We start from the raw sequence: 18,214 nt of genomic DNA on the forward strand, positions 1-18,214 counted from the left end.
ACTCTGGGGATATACTCTGACCCCTAGATACTCTGGGGTTATACTCTGACCCCTAGATACTCTGACCCCTAGATACTCTGAGGATATACTCTGACCCCTAGATACTCTGGGGATATACTCTGACCCCTAGATACTCTGACCCCTAGATTCTCTGACCCCTAGATACTCTGACCCCTAGATACACTGAGGATATACTCTGACCCCTAGATACTCTGGGGATATACTCTGACCCCTAGATACTCTGGGGATATACTCTGACCCCTAGATACTCTGGGGATATACTCTGACCCCTAGATACTCTGGGGATATACTCTGACCCCTAGATACTCTGGGGATATACTCTGACCCCTAGATACTCTGGGGTTATACTCTGACCCCTAGATACTCTGACCCCTAGATACTCTGAGATATACTCTGACCCCTAGATACTCTGGGGATATACTCTGACCCCTAGATACTCTGACCCCTAGATACTCTGACCCCTAGATACTCTGACCCCTAGATACTCTGACCCCTAGATACACTGAGGATATACTCTGACCCCTAGATACTCTGGGGATATACTCTGACCCCTAGATACTCTGACCCCTAGATACTCTGACCCCTAGATACACTGAGGATATACTCTGACCCCTAGATACTCTGGGGATATACTCTGACCCCTAGATACTCTGGGGATATACTCTGACCCCTAGATACTCTGGGGATATACTCTGACCCCTAGATACTCTGGGGATATACTCTGACCCCTAGATACTCTGGGGATATACTCTGACCCCTAGATACTCTGGGGTTATACTCTGACCCCTAGATACTCTGACCCCTAGATACTCTGAGGATATACTCTGACCCCTAGATACTCTGGGGATATACTCTGACCCCTAGATACTCTGACCCCTAGATACTCTGACCCCTAGATACACTGAGGATATACTCTGACCCCTAGATACTCTGGGGATATACTCTGACCCCTAGATACTCTGACCCCTATATACTCTGACCCCTAGATACTCTGATCCCTAGATACTCTGACCCCTAGATACACTGAGGATATACTCTGACCCCTAGATACTCTGGGGATATACTCTGACCCCTAGATACTCTGGGGATATACTCTGACCCCTAGATACTCTGGGGATATACTCTGACCCCTAGATACTCTGACCCCTAGATACTCTGACCCCTAGATACTCTGACCCCTAGATACTCTGACCCCTAGATACACTGAGGATATACTCTGACCCCTAGATACTCTGGGGATATACTCTGACCCCTAGATACTCTGACCCCTAGATACTCTGACCCCTAGATACACTGAGGATATACTCTGACCCCTAGATACTCTGGGGATATACTCTGACCCCTAGATACTCTGGGGATATACTCTGACCCCTAGATACTCTGGGGATATACTCTGACCCCTAGATACTCTGGGGATATATTCTGACCCCTAGATACTCTGGGGATATACTCTGACCCCTAGATACTCTGGGGTTATACTCTGACCCCTAGATACTCTGACCCCTAGATACTCTGAGGATATACTCTGACCCCTAGATACTCTGGGGATATACTCTGACCCCTAGATACTCTGACCCCTAGATACTCTGACCCCTAGATACTCTGACCCCTAGATACACTGAGGATATACTCTGACCCCTAGATACTCTGGGGATATACTCTGACCCCTAGATACTCTGACCCCTAGATACTCTGACCCCTAGATACTCTGATCCCTAGATACTCTGACCCCTAGATACACTGAGGATATACTCTGACCCCTAGATACTCTGGGGATATACTCTGACCCCTAGATACTCTGGGGATATACTCTGACCCCTAGATACTCTGGGGATATACTCTGACCCCTAGATACTCTGGGGATATACTCTGACCCCTAGATACTCTGAGGATATACTCTGACCCCTAGATACTCTGGGGATATACTCTGACCCCTAGATAGTCTGGGGATATACTCTGACCCCTAGATACTCTGGGGATATACTCTGACCCCTAGATACTCTGGGGATATACTCTGACCCCTAGATACTCTGGGGTTATACTCTGACCCCTAGATACTCTGACCCCTAGATACTCTGAGGATATACTCTGACCCCCTAGATACTCTGACCCCTAGATACACTGGGGATATACTCTGACCCCTAGATACTCTGACCCCTAGATACACTGGGGATATACTCTGACCCCTAGATACTCTGGGGATATACTCTGACCCCTAGATACTCTGGGGATATACTCTGACCCCTAGATACTCTGGGGATATACTCTGACCCCTAGATACTCTGGGGATATACTCTGACCCCTAGATACTCTGGGGATATACTCTGACCCCTAGATACTCTGGGGATATACTCTGACCCCTAGATACTCTGACCCCTAGATACACTGAGGATATACTCTGACCCCTAGATACTCTGGGGATATACTCTGACCCCTAGATACTCTGGGGATATACTCTGACCCCTAGATACTCTGACCCCTAGATACACTGGGGAGATACTCTGACCCCTAGATACTCTGGGGATATACTCTGAACCCTAGATACTCTGGGGATATACTCTGACCCTAGATACTCTGGGGTTATACTCTGACCCCTAGATACTCTGACCCCTAGATACTCTGAGGATATACTCTGACCCCTAGATACTCTGGGGATATACTCTGACCCCTAGATACTCTGACCCCTAGATTCTCTGACCCCTAGATACTCTGACCCCTAGATACACTGAGGATATACTCTGACCCCTAGATACTCTGGGGATATACTCTGACCCCTAGATACTCTGGGGATATACTCTGACCCCTAGATACTCTGGGGATATACTCTGACCCCTAGATACTCTGGGGATATACTCTGACCCCTAGATACTCTGGGGATATACTCTGACCCCTAGATACTCTGGGGTTATACTCTGACCCCTAGATACTCTGACCCCTAGATACTCTGAGATATACTCTGACCCCTAGATACTCTGGGGATATACTCTGACCCCTAGATACTCTGACCCCTAGATACTCTGACCCCTAGATACTCTGACCCCTAGATACTCTGACCCCTAGATACACTGAGGATATACTCTGACCCCTAGATACTCTGGGGATATACTCTGACCCCTAGATACTCTGACCCCTAGATACTCTGACCCCTAGATACTCTGACCCCTAGATACACTGAGGATATACTCTGACCCCTAGATACTCTGGGGATATACTCTGACCCCTAGATACTCTGGGGATATACTCTGACCCCTAGATACTCTGGGGATATACTCTGACCCCTAGATACTCTGAGGATATACTCTGACCCCTAGATACTCTGGGGATATACTCTGACCCCTAGATACTCTGGGGATATACTCTGACCCCTAGATACTCTGGGGATATACTCTGACCCCTAGATACTCTGGGGATATACTCTGACCCCTAGATACTCTGGGGTTATACTCTGACCCCTAGATACTCTGACCCCTAGATACTCTGAGGATATACTCTGACCCCTAGATACTCTGACCCCTAGATACACTGGGGATATACTCTGACCCCTAGATACTCTGACCCCTAGATACACTGGGGATATACTCTGACCCCTAGATACTCTGGGGATATACTCTGACCCCTAGATACTCTGGGGATATACTCTGACCCCTAGATACTCTGGGGATATACTCTGACCCCTAGATACTCTGGGGATATACTCTGACCCCTAGATACTCTGGGGATATACTCTGACCCCTAGATACTCTGGGGATATACTCTGACCCCTAGATACTCTGACCCCTAGATACACTGAGGATATACTCTGACCCCTAGATACTCTGACCCCTAGATACTCTGACCCCTAGATACACTGGGGAGATACTCTGACCCCTAGATACACTGAGGATATACTCTGACCCCTAGATACTCTGACCCCTAGATACTCTGACCCCTAGATACTCTGACCCCTAGATACTCTGACCCCTAGATACTCTGGGGATATACTCTGACCCCTAGATACACTGGGGAGATACTCTGACCCCTAGATACTCTGACCCCTAGATACTCTGACCCCTAGATACTCTGGGGATATACTCTGACCCCTAGATACTCTGACCCCTAGATACTCTGACCCCTAGATACTCTGACCCCTAGATACTCTGGGGATATACTCTGACCCCTAGATACTCTGACCCCTAGATACTCTGACCCCTAGATACTCTGACCCCTAGATACTCTGACCCCTAGATACTCTGACCCCTAGATACTCTGGGGATATACTCTGACCCCTAGATACTCTGACCCCTAGATACTCTGACCCCTAGATACTCTGACCCCTAGATACTCTGACCCCTAGATACTCTGACCCCTAGATACTCTGACCCCTGGATACTCTGAGATATACTCTGACCCCTAGATACTCTGGGGATATACTCTGACCCCTAGATACTCTGACCCCTAGATACTCTGAGATATACTCTGACCCCTAGATACTCTGGGGATATACTCTGACCCCTAGATACTCTGACCCCTAGATACTCTGACCCCTAGATACTCTGACCCCTAGATACTCTGACCCCTAGATACACTGAGGATATACTCTGACCCCTAGATACTCTGGGGATATACTCTGACCCCTAGATACTCTGACCCCTAGATACTCTGACCCCTAGATACACTGAGGATATACTCTGACCCCTAGATACTCTGGGGATATACTCTGACCCCTAGATACTCTGGGGATATACTCTGACCCCTAGATACTCTGGGGATATACTCTGACCCCTAGATACTCTGGGGATATACTCTGACCCCTAGATACTCTGGGGATATACTCTGACCCCTAGATACTCTGGGGTTATACTCTGACCCCTAGATACTCTGACCCCTAGATACTCTGAGGATATACTCTGACCCCTAGATACTCTGGGGATATACTCTGACCCCTAGATACTCTGACCCCTAGATACTCTGACCCCTAGATACACTGAGGATATACTCTGACCCCTAGATACTCTGGGGATATACTCTGACCCCTAGATACTCTGACCCCTATATACTCTGACCCCTAGATACTCTGATCCCTAGATACTCTGACCCCTAGATACACTGAGGATATACTCTGACCCCTAGATACTCTGGGGATATACTCTGACCCCTAGATACTCTGGGGATATACTCTGACCCCTAGATACTCTGGGGATATACTCTGACCCCTAGATACTCTGACCCCTAGATACTCTGACCCCTAGATACTCTGACCCCTAGATACTCTGACCCCTAGATACACTGAGGATATACTCTGACCCCTAGATACTCTGGGGATATACTCTGACCCCTAGATACTCTGACCCCTAGATACTCTGACCCCTAGATACACTGAGGATATACTCTGACCCCTAGATACTCTGGGGATATACTCTGACCCCTAGATACTCTGGGGATATACTCTGACCCCTAGATACTCTGGGGATATACTCTGACCCCTAGATACTCTGGGGATATATTCTGACCCCTAGATACTCTGGGGATATACTCTGACCCCTAGATACTCTGGGGTTATACTCTGACCCCTAGATACTCTGACCCCTAGATACTCTGAGGATATACTCTGACCCCTAGATACTCTGGGGATATACTCTGACCCCTAGATACTCTGACCCCTAGATACTCTGACCCCTAGATACTCTGACCCCTAGATACACTGAGGATATACTCTGACCCCTAGATACTCTGGGGATATACTCTGACCCCTAGATACTCTGACCCCTAGATACTCTGACCCCTAGATACTCTGATCCCTAGATACTCTGACCCCTAGATACACTGAGGATATACTCTGACCCCTAGATACTCTGGGGATATACTCTGACCCCTAGATACTCTGGGGATATACTCTGACCCCTAGATACTCTGGGGATATACTCTGACCCCTAGATACTCTGGGGATATACTCTGACCCCTAGATACTCTGAGGATATACTCTGACCCCTAGATACTCTGGGGATATACTCTGACCCCTAGATAGTCTGGGGATATACTCTGACCCCTAGATACTCTGGGGATATACTCTGACCCCTAGATACTCTGGGGATATACTCTGACCCCTAGATACTCTGGGGTTATACTCTGACCCCTAGATACTCTGACCCCTAGATACTCTGAGGATATACTCTGACCCCCTAGATACTCTGACCCCTAGATACACTGGGGATATACTCTGACCCCTAGATACTCTGACCCCTAGATACTCTGAGGATATACTCTGACCCCTAGATACTCTGGGGATATACTCTGACCCCTAGATACTCTGACCCCTAGATACTCTGACCCCTAGATACACTGAGGATATACTCTGACCCCTAGATACTCTGGGGATATACTCTGACCCCTAGATACTCTGACCCCTATATACTCTGACCCCTAGATACTCTGATCCCTAGATACTCTGACCCCTAGATACACTGAGGATATACTCTGACCCCTAGATACTCTGGGGATATACTCTGACCCCTAGATACTCTGGGGATATACTCTGACCCCTAGATACTCTGGGGATATACTCTGACCCCTAGATACTCTGACCCCTAGATACTCTGACCCCTAGATACTCTGACCCCTAGATACTCTGACCCCTAGATACACTGAGGATATACTCTGACCCCTAGATACTCTGGGGATATACTCTGACCCCTAGATACTCTGACCCCTAGATACTCTGACCCCTAGATACACTGAGGATATACTCTGACCCCTAGATACTCTGGGGATATACTCTGACCCCTAGATACTCTGGGGATATACTCTGACCCCTAGATACTCTGGGGATATACTCTGACCCCTAGATACTCTGGGGATATATTCTGACCCCTAGATACTCTGGGGATATACTCTGACCCCTAGATACTCTGGGGTTATACTCTGACCCCTAGATACTCTGACCCCTAGATACTCTGAGGATATACTCTGACCCCTAGATACTCTGGGGATATACTCTGACCCCTAGATACTCTGACCCCTAGATACTCTGACCCCTAGATACTCTGACCCCTAGATACACTGAGGATATACTCTGACCCCTAGATACTCTGGGGATATACTCTGACCCCTAGATACTCTGACCCCTAGATACTCTGACCCCTAGATACTCTGATCCCTAGATACTCTGACCCCTAGATACACTGAGGATATACTCTGACCCCTAGATACTCTGGGGATATACTCTGACCCCTAGATACTCTGGGGATATACTCTGACCCCTAGATACTCTGGGGATATACTCTGACCCCTAGATACTCTGGGGATATACTCTGACCCCTAGATACTCTGAGGATATACTCTGACCCCTAGATACTCTGGGGATATACTCTGACCCCTAGATAGTCTGGGGATATACTCTGACCCCTAGATACTCTGGGGATATACTCTGACCCCTAGATACTCTGGGGATATACTCTGACCCCTAGATACTCTGGGGTTATACTCTGACCCCTAGATACTCTGACCCCTAGATACTCTGAGGATATACTCTGACCCCCTAGATACTCTGACCCCTAGATACACTGGGGATATACTCTGACCCCTAGATACTCTGACCCCTAGATACACTGGGGATATACTCTGACCCCTAGATACTCTGGGGATATACTCTGACCCCTAGATACTCTGGGGATATACTCTGACCCCTAGATACTCTGGGGATATACTCTGACCCCTAGATACTCTGGGGATATACTCTGACCCCTAGATACTCTGGGGATATACTCTGACCCCTAGATACTCTGGGGATATACTCTGACCCCTAGATACTCTGACCCCTAGATACACTGAGGATATACTCTGACCCCTAGATACTCTGGGGATATACTCTGACCCCTAGATACTCTGGGGATATACTCTGACCCCTAGATACTCTGACCCCTAGATACACTGGGGAGATACTCTGACCCCTAGATACTCTGGGGATATACTCTGAACCCTAGATACTCTGGGGATATACTCTGACCCCTAGATACTCTGGGGTTATACTCTGACCCCTAGATACTCTGACCCCTAGATACTCTGAGGATATACTCTGACCCCTAGATACTCTGGGGATATACTCTGACCCCTAGATACTCTGACCCCTAGATTCTCTGACCCCTAGATACTCTGACCCCTAGATACACTGAGGATATACTCTGACCCCTAGATACTCTGGGGATATACTCTGACCCCTAGATACTCTGGGGATATACTCTGACCCCTAGATACTCTGGGGATATACTCTGACCCCTAGATACTCTGGGGATATACTCTGACCCCTAGATACTCTGGGGATATACTCTGACCCCTAGATACTCTGGGGTTATACTCTGACCCCTAGATACTCTGACCCCTAGATACTCTGAGATATACTCTGACCCCTAGATACTCTGGGGATATACTCTGACCCCTAGATACTCTGACCCCTAGATACTCTGACCCCTAGATACTCTGACCCCTAGATACTCTGACCCCTAGATACACTGAGGATATACTCTGACCCCTAGATACTCTGGGGATATACTCTGACCCCTAGATACTCTGACCCCTAGATACTCTGACCCCTAGATACTCTGACCCCTAGATACACTGAGGATATACTCTGACCCCTAGATACTCTGGGGATATACTCTGACCCCTAGATACTCTGGGGATATACTCTGACCCCTAGATACTCTGGGGATATACTCTGACCCCTAGATACTCTGAGGATATACTCTGACCCCTAGATACTCTGGGGATATACTCTGACCCCTAGATACTCTGGGGATATACTCTGACCCCTAGATACTCTGGGGATATACTCTGACCCCTAGATACTCTGGGGATATACTCTGACCCCTAGATACTCTGGGGTTATACTCTGACCCCTAGATACTCTGACCCCTAGATACTCTGAGGATATACTCTGACCCCTAGATACTCTGACCCCTAGATACACTGGGGATATACTCTGACCCCTAGATACTCTGACCCCTAGATACACTGGGGATATACTCTGACCCCTAGATACTCTGGGGATATACTCTGACCCCTAGATACTCTGGGGATATACTCTGACCCCTAGATACTCTGGGGATATACTCTGACCCCTAGATACTCTGGGGATATACTCTGACCCCTAGATACTCTGGGGATATACTCTGACCCCTAGATACTCTGGGGATATACTCTGACCCCTAGATACTCTGACCCCTAGATACACTGAGGATATACTCTGACCCCTAGATACTCTGACCCCTAGATACTCTGACCCCTAGATACACTGGGGAGATACTCTGACCCCTAGATACACTGAGGATATACTCTGACCCCTAGATACTCTGACCCCTAGATACTCTGACCCCTAGATACTCTGACCCCTAGATACTCTGACCCCTAGATACTCTGGGGATATACTCTGACCCCTAGATACACTGGGGAGATACTCTGACCCCTAGATACTCTGACCCCTAGATACTCTGACCCCTAGATACTCTGGGGATATACTCTGACCCCTAGATACTCTGACCCCTAGATACTCTGACCCCTAGATACTCTGACCCCTAGATACTCTGGGGATATACTCTGACCCCTAGATACTCTGACCCCTAGATACTCTGACCCCTAGATACTCTGACCCCTAGATACTCTGACCCCTAGATACTCTGACCCCTAGATACTCTGACCCCTAGATACTCTGGGGATATACTCTGACCCCTAGATACTCTGACCCCTAGATACTCTGACCCCTAGATACTCTGACCCCTAGATACTCTGACCCCTAGATACTCTGACCCCTAGATACTCTGACCCCTGGATACTCTGACCCCTGGATACTCTGACCCCTGGATACTCTGACCCCTAGATACTCTGACCCCTAGATACTCTGACCCCTAGATACTCTGACCCCTAGATACTCTGACCCCTAGATACTCTGACCCCTAGATACTCTGACCCCTAGATACTCTGACCCCTAGATACTCTGGGGATATACTCTGACCCCTAGATACTCTGACCCCTAGATACTCTGACCCCTAGATACTCTGACCCCTAGATACTCTGACCCCTAGATACTCTGTATATACAGTACTAGTCAGAAGTTTGGACACCTAGTGATTCCAGGGTTTTTCTTTATTTTTACTATTTTCTACATTGTAGAATAATACATCACAACTATGAAATAACACATATGGAATCATGTAGTAAGCACAAAAGTGTTAAACAAATAAAAATATATTTTAGATTCTTCAAAATAGCCACGCTTTGCCTTGATGACAGCTTTGCACCCGCTTGGCATTCTCTCAACCAGCTTCACCTGGAATGCTTTTCCAACAGTCTTGAAGGAGTTCACACATTTGCTGATTACTTGTTGGCTGTTTTTCCTTCACTCTGCCGTCCAACTCATACCAAACCATCTCAATTGTGTTGAGGTCGGGGTGACTCTGGAGGCCAGGTCATCTGATGCAGCACTCCATCACTCTCCTTGGTCAAATGGCCCTTACACAGCCTGGAGGTGTGTTGGGTCATTGTCCTGTTGAAAAACAGAGGATAGTCCCATTACGCGCAAACCAGAAGTCTGCCTTGAATTCTAAATATATAATTGACAGTGTCACAAGCAAAGCACCCCCACATCATCACACCTCCTCCTCCATGCTTCGCGGTGGGAACCACACAGGCAGAGATCATCCAATCACCTACTCTGTGTCTCACAAACATTGCAGATTTGGACTCATCAGACCAAAGGACAGATTTCCACCGGTCTAATGTTCATTGCTCGTGTTTCTTGGCCCAATCAAGTCTCTTCTTCTTATTGGTGTCCTTTAGTAGTGGTTTCTTTGCAGCAATTCAACCATGAAGGCCTGATTCACACTGTCTCCTCTGAACAGTTGATGTTGAGATGTGTCTGTTACTTGAACTCTGTGAAGCATTTATTTGGGCTGCAATCTGAGGCTGGTAACTAATGAATTTATCCTCTGCAGCAGAGGGTCAGAGGGTCTCTGGGTCTTCCTTTCCTGTGGCCTCATGAGAGACAGTTTCATCACAGCGCTTGATGGTTGTTGCGACTGAACTTCCTGTTTGACTGACCTTCATGTCTTAAAGTAATGATGGACTGTCATTTCTCTTTACTTATTTGAGCTGTTCTTGCCATAACATGGACTTGGTCTTTTACCAAATAGGGCTATTTCCTGTATACCACCCCTACCTTGTCACAACACAACTGATTGGCTCAAACACATTAAGAAGGAAAGAAATTCCACAAATGAACTTTTAACAAGGCACACCTGTTAATTGAAATGCATTCCAGATGACTACCTCATGAAGCTGGTTGAGAGAATGCCAAGAATGTGCAAAGCTGTCAAGGCAAAGGGTGGCTACGTTGAAGAATCTCAAATATAAAATATATTTTGATTTGTTTAATACCGTTTTGGTTACTACATGATTCCATATTTACGTGTTTACTGACTGTGTGTTCAGGGCCCACCAGCAGTGTGTTTACTGACTGTGTGTGTTCAGGGCCCACCAGGAGTGTGTTTACTGACTGTGTGTGTGTGTGTGTTCAGGGCCCACTAGGAGTGTGTTTACTGACTGTGTGTTCAGGGCCCACCAGGAGTGTGTTTACTGACTGTGTGTGTTCAGGGCCCACCAGCAGTGTGTTTACTGACTGTGTGTGTGTTCAGGGCCCACCAGGAGTGTGTTTACTGACTGTGTGTTCAGGGCCCACCAGGAGTGTGTTTACTGACTGTGTGTGTTCAGGGCCCACCAGGAGTGTGTTTACTGACTGTGTGTGTTCAGGGCCCACCAGGAGTGTGTTTACTGACTGTGTGTTCAGGGCCCACCTGCAGTGTGTTTACTGACTGTGTGTGTTCAGGGCCCACCAGGAGTGTGTTTACTGACTGTGTGTGTTCAGGGCCCACCAGCAGTGTGTTTACTGACTGTGTGTGTGTGTTCAGGGCCCACCAGCAGTGTGTTTACTGACTGTGTGTTCAGGGCCCACCAGGAGTGTGTTTACTGACTGTGTGTGTTCAGGGCCCACCAGCAGTGTGTTTACTGACTGTGTGTGTGTGTGTTCAGGGCCCACCAGCAGTGTGTTTACTGACTGTGTGTGTTCAGGGCCCACCAGCAGTGTGTTTACTGACTTTGTGTGTTCAGGGCCCACCAGGAGTGTGTTTACTGACTGTGTGTGTTCAGGGCCCACCAGCAGTGTGTTTACTGACTGTGTGTGTTCAGGGCCCACCAGCAGTGTGTTTACTGACTGTGTGTGTTCAGGGCTCACCAGCAGTGTGTTTACTGACTGTGTGTGTTCAGGGCCCACCAGGAGTGTGTTTACTGACTGTGTGTGTGTGTGTTCAGGGCCCACCAGGAGTGTGTGGAGGAGTGCTTCCTGCCCACCCTCCAGACCCTGCTGAATGCTCCGGCTACGTCTCCGTTGGCCGAGGTGGACGTCACCAACGTAGCAGAGCTGCTGGTGGAGCTGACACGGCCCAGCTCTCTCATAAAGCCTGGAGACACACAGGTAATATTTAATATACAGTGCCTTGCGAAAGTATTCGGCCCCCTTGAACTTTGCGACCTTTTGCCACATTTCAGGCTTCAAACATAAAGATATAAAACTGTATTTTTTTGTGAAGAATCAACAACAAGTGGGACACAATCATGAAGTGGAACGACATTTATTGGATATTTCAAACTTTTTTAACAAATCAAAAACTGAAAAATTGGGCGTGCAAAATTATTCAGCCCCTTTACTTTCAGTGCAGCAAACTCTCTCCAGAAGTTCATTGAGGATCTCTGAATGATCCAATGTTGACCTAAATGACTAATGATGATAAATACAATCCACCTGTGTGTAATCAAGTCTCTGTATAAATGCACCTGCACTGTGATAGTCTCAGAGGTCCGTTAAAAGCTAGATATACAGACCTCTAACACACAGGTAATATTTAATATAACATCTATATAATAGTGATGGGGGGTCCATAGTTGCATATCACAATATTATTTTGTTCCATTATATCGATACTTTCGATCTTGTAAAAAAATATATATATTTTTTTATTTTGCTAGGTAGCGTTAGCTAGCGCTATTCAGCTGTACCTAACTTGTCCTCCATCTTGTTTTTAAATAGTGAACATGTTTTCAGAGCTTGTTTTCTCTCTGCACCAGACACACAGTGAACAATATGTTTGGAACCTCGAATTTCAATAGAATCAATACATCTAGAATCACAATACATCTAGAATCACAATACATCTAGAATCACAATACATCTAGAATCACAATACATCTAGAATCACAATACATCTAGAATCACAATACATCTAGAATCACAATACATGGAGAATCACAATACATCTAGAATCACAATACATGGAGAATCACAATACATGGAGAATCACAATACATGTAGAATCACAATACATGTAGAATCACAATACATGTAGAATCACAATACATCTAGAATCATAATACATCTAGAATCACAATACATGGAGAATCACAATACATGGAGAATCACAATACATCTAGAATCACAATACATGGAGAATCACAATACATCTAGAATCACAATACATCTAGAATCACAATACATGGAGAATCACAATACATGTAGAATCACAATACATGTAGAATCACAATACATGGAGAATCACAATACATCTAGAATCACAATACATGTAGAATCACAATACATCTAGAATCACAATACATGGAGAATCACAATACATGGAGAATCACAATACATGGAGAATCACAATACATGGAGAATCACAATACATGTAGAATCACAATACATGTAGAATCACAATACATGGAGAATCACAATACATGGAGAATCACAATACATGGAGAATCACAATACATCTAGAATCACAATACATGGAGAATCACAATACATCTAGAATCACAATACATGGAGAATCACAATACATGGAGAATCACAATACATCTAGAATCACAATACATGGAGAATCACAATACATGGAGAATCACAATACATGGAGAATCACAATACATCTAGAATCACAATACATGGAGAATCACAATACATCTAGAATCACAATACATGGAGAATCACAATACATGGAGAATCACAATACATGGAGAATCACAATACATGGAGAATCACAATACATGGAGAATCACAATACATCTAGAATCACAATACATGGAGAATCACAATACATCTAGAATCACAATACATGTAGAATCACAATACATGGAGAATCACAATACATCTAGAATCACAATACATCTAGAATCACAATACATGGAGAATCACAATACATCATGGAGAATCACAATACATGGAGAATCACAATACATGTAGAATCACAATACATGGAGAATCACAATACATCTAGAATCACAATACATGGAGAATCACAATACATGGAGAATCACAATACATGGAGAATCACAATACATGGAGAATCACAATACATGGAGAATCACAATACATCTAGAATCACAATACATGGAGAATCACAATACATGGAGAATCACAATACATGGAGAATCACAATACATGGAGAATCACAATACATCTAGAATCACAATACATCTAGAATCACAATACATCTAGATTCATGAGAATCACAATACATGGAGAATCACAATACATCTAGAATCACAATACATGGAGAATCACAATACATCTAGAATCACAATACATCTAGAATCACAATACATCTAGAATCATGAGAATCACAATACATCTAGAATCACAATACATCTAGAATCATGAGAATCACAATACATCTAGAATCACAATACATGGAGAATCACAATACATGTAGAATCACATTACATGTAGAATCACATTACATCTAGAATCACAATACATCTAGAATCACAATACATCTAGAATCACAATACATCTAGAATCACAATACATCTAGAATCACAATACATCTAGAATCACAATACATGGAGAATCACAATACATGTAGAATCACAATACATGTAGAATCATGAGAATCACAATACATGTAGAATCACAATACATCTAGAATCACAATACATCTAGAATCATGAGAATCACAATACATCTAGTATCACAATACATCTAGAATCATGAGAATCACAATACATGGAGAATCACAATACATCTAGAATCACAATACATGGAGAATCACAATACATCTAGAATCACAATACATTTAGAATCATGAGAATCACAATACATCTAGAATCACAATACATCTAGAATCACAATACATGTAGAATCACAATACATCTAGAATCATGAGAATCACAATACATCTAGAATCACAATACATCTAGAATCATGAGAATCACAATACATGGAGAATCACAATACATCTAGAATCACAATACATGGAGAATCACAATACATCTAGAATCACAATACATCTAGAATCATGAGAATCACAATACATCTAGAATCCCAATACATCTAGAATCATGAGAATCACAATACATGGAGAATCACAATACATGGAGAATCACAATACATGTAGAATCACAATACATGTAGAATCACAATACATCTAGAATCACAATACATCTAGAATCACAATACATGTAGAATCATGAGAATCACAATACATGGAGAATCACAATACATGTAGAATCACAATACATGTAGAATCACAATACATGTAGAATCACAATACATGTAGAATCACAATACATCTAGAATCACAATACATCTAGAATCACAATACATCTAGAATCACAATACATCTAGAATCATGAGAATCACAATACATCTAGAATCACAATACATCTAGAATCACAATACATCTAGAATCATGAGAATCACAATACATGTAGAATCACAATACATGTAGAATCACAATACATGTAGAATCACAATACATGTAGAATCACAATACATCTAGAATCACAATACATGTAGAATCACAATACATGTAGAATCATGAGAATCACAATACATGTAGAATCATGAGAATCACAATACATGTAGAATCACAATACATGTAGAATCACAATACATCTAGAATCACAATACATGTAGAATCACAATACATCTAGAATCACAATACATGGAGAATCACAATACATGGAGAATCACAATACATGGAGAATCACAATACATGTAGAATCACAATACATGGAGAATCACAATACATGGAGAATCATAATACATGTAGAATCACAATACATGGAGAATCACAATACATCTAGAATCACAATACATGTAGAATCACAATACATCTAGAATCACAATACATCTAGAATCACAATACATCTAGAATCATGAGAATCACAATACATCTAGAATCACAATACATCTAGAATCACAATACATCTAGAATCATGAGAATCACAATACATGTAGAATCACAATACATGTAGAATCACAATACATGTAGAATCACAATACATGTAGAATCACAATACATCTAGAATCACAATACATGTAGAATCACAATACATGTAGAATCATGAGAATCACAATACATGTAGAATCATGAGAATCACAATACATGTAGAATCACAATACATGTAGAATCACAATACATCTAGAATCACAATACATCTAGAATCACAATACATCTAGAATCACAATACATGGAGAATCACAATACATGGAGAATCACAATACATGGAGAATCACAATACATGTAGAATCACAATACATGGAGAATCACAATACATCTAGAATCACAATACATGGAGAATCACAATACATCTAGAATCACAATACATTTAGAATCATGAGAATCACAATACATCTAGAATCACAATACATCTAGAATCACAATACATGTAGAATCACAATACATCTAGAATCATGAGAATCACAATACATCTAGAATCACAATACATCTAGAATCATGAGAATCACAATACATGGAGAATCACAATACATCTAGAATCACAATACATGGAGAATCACAATACATCTAGAATCACAATACATCTAGAATCATGAGAATCACAATACATCTAGAATCCCAATACATCTAGAATCATGAGAATCACAATACATGGAGAATCACAATACATGTAGAATCACAATACATGTAGAATCACAATACATCTAGAATCACAATACATCTAGAATCACAATACATGTAGAATCATGAGAATCACAATACATGTAGAATCACAATACATGTAGAATCACAATACATGTAGAATCACAATACATCTAGAATCACAATACATCTAGAATCACAATACATCTAGAATCACAATACATCTAGAATCACAATACATCTAGAATCACAATACATCTAGAATCATGAGAATCACAATACATCTAGAATCACAATACATCTAGAATCATGAGAATCACAATACATCTAGAATCACAATACATGTAGAATCACAATACATGTAGAATCATGAGAATCACAATACATGTAGAATCACAATACATGTAGAATCACAATACATCTAGAATCACAATACATCTAGAATCACAATACATCTAGATTCATGAGAATCACAATACATGGAGAATCACAATACATCTAGAATCACAATACATGGAGAATCACAATACATCTAGAATCACAATACATCTAGAATCACAATACATCTAGAATCATGAGAATCACAATACATCTAGAATCACAATACATCTAGAATCATGAGAATCACAATACATCTAGAATCACAATACATGTAGAATCACAATACATGTAGAATCACAATACATCTAGAATCACAATACATGTAGAATCACAATACATCTAGATTCATGAGAATCACAATACATGGAGAATCACAATACATCTAGAATCACAATACATGGAGAATCACAATACATCTAGAATCACAATACATCTAGAATCACAATACATCTAGAATCATGAGAATCACAATACATCTAGAATCACAATACATCTAGAATCATGAGAATCACAATACATCTAGAATCACAATACATGGAGAATCACAATACATGTAGAATCACATTACATGTAGAATCACATTACATCTAGAATCACAATACATCTAGAATCACAATACATCTAGAATCACAATACATCTAGAATCACAATACATCTAGAATCACAATACATGGAGAATCACAATACATGTAGAATCACAATACATGTAGAATCATGAGAATCACAATACATGTAGAATCACAATACATCTAGAATCACAATACATCTAGAATCATGAGAATCACAATACATCTAGTATCACAATACATCTAGAATCATGAGAATCACAATACATGGAGAATCACAATACATCTAGAATC

General features: G+C 42.8%; 1 protein-coding gene across 4 annotated transcripts in view; it reads left to right on the forward strand.

The window, feature by feature from the left end:
* The window catches only part of LOC110511139 (condensin complex subunit 3-like), a 150,161-nt gene that overhangs the window by 83,987 nt on the left and 47,960 nt on the right, over positions 1-18,214 (forward strand). For all 4 annotated transcript variants that reach the window (XM_036973203.1, XM_036973202.1, XM_036973204.1 and 1 more), the window contains exon 17: positions 12,355-12,517. In XM_036973203.1, coding sequence (XP_036829098.1) covers positions 12,355-12,517 — 163 coding nt within the window. The remainder of the gene's footprint in view (positions 1-12,354; positions 12,518-18,214) is intronic.

The sequence above is a fragment of the Oncorhynchus mykiss genome, unplaced genomic scaffold (assembly GCF_013265735.2).
Source record: "Oncorhynchus mykiss isolate Arlee unplaced genomic scaffold, USDA_OmykA_1.1 un_scaffold_225, whole genome shotgun sequence".
In the NCBI taxonomy this organism is placed as follows: domain Eukaryota; kingdom Metazoa; phylum Chordata; class Actinopteri; order Salmoniformes; family Salmonidae; genus Oncorhynchus; species Oncorhynchus mykiss.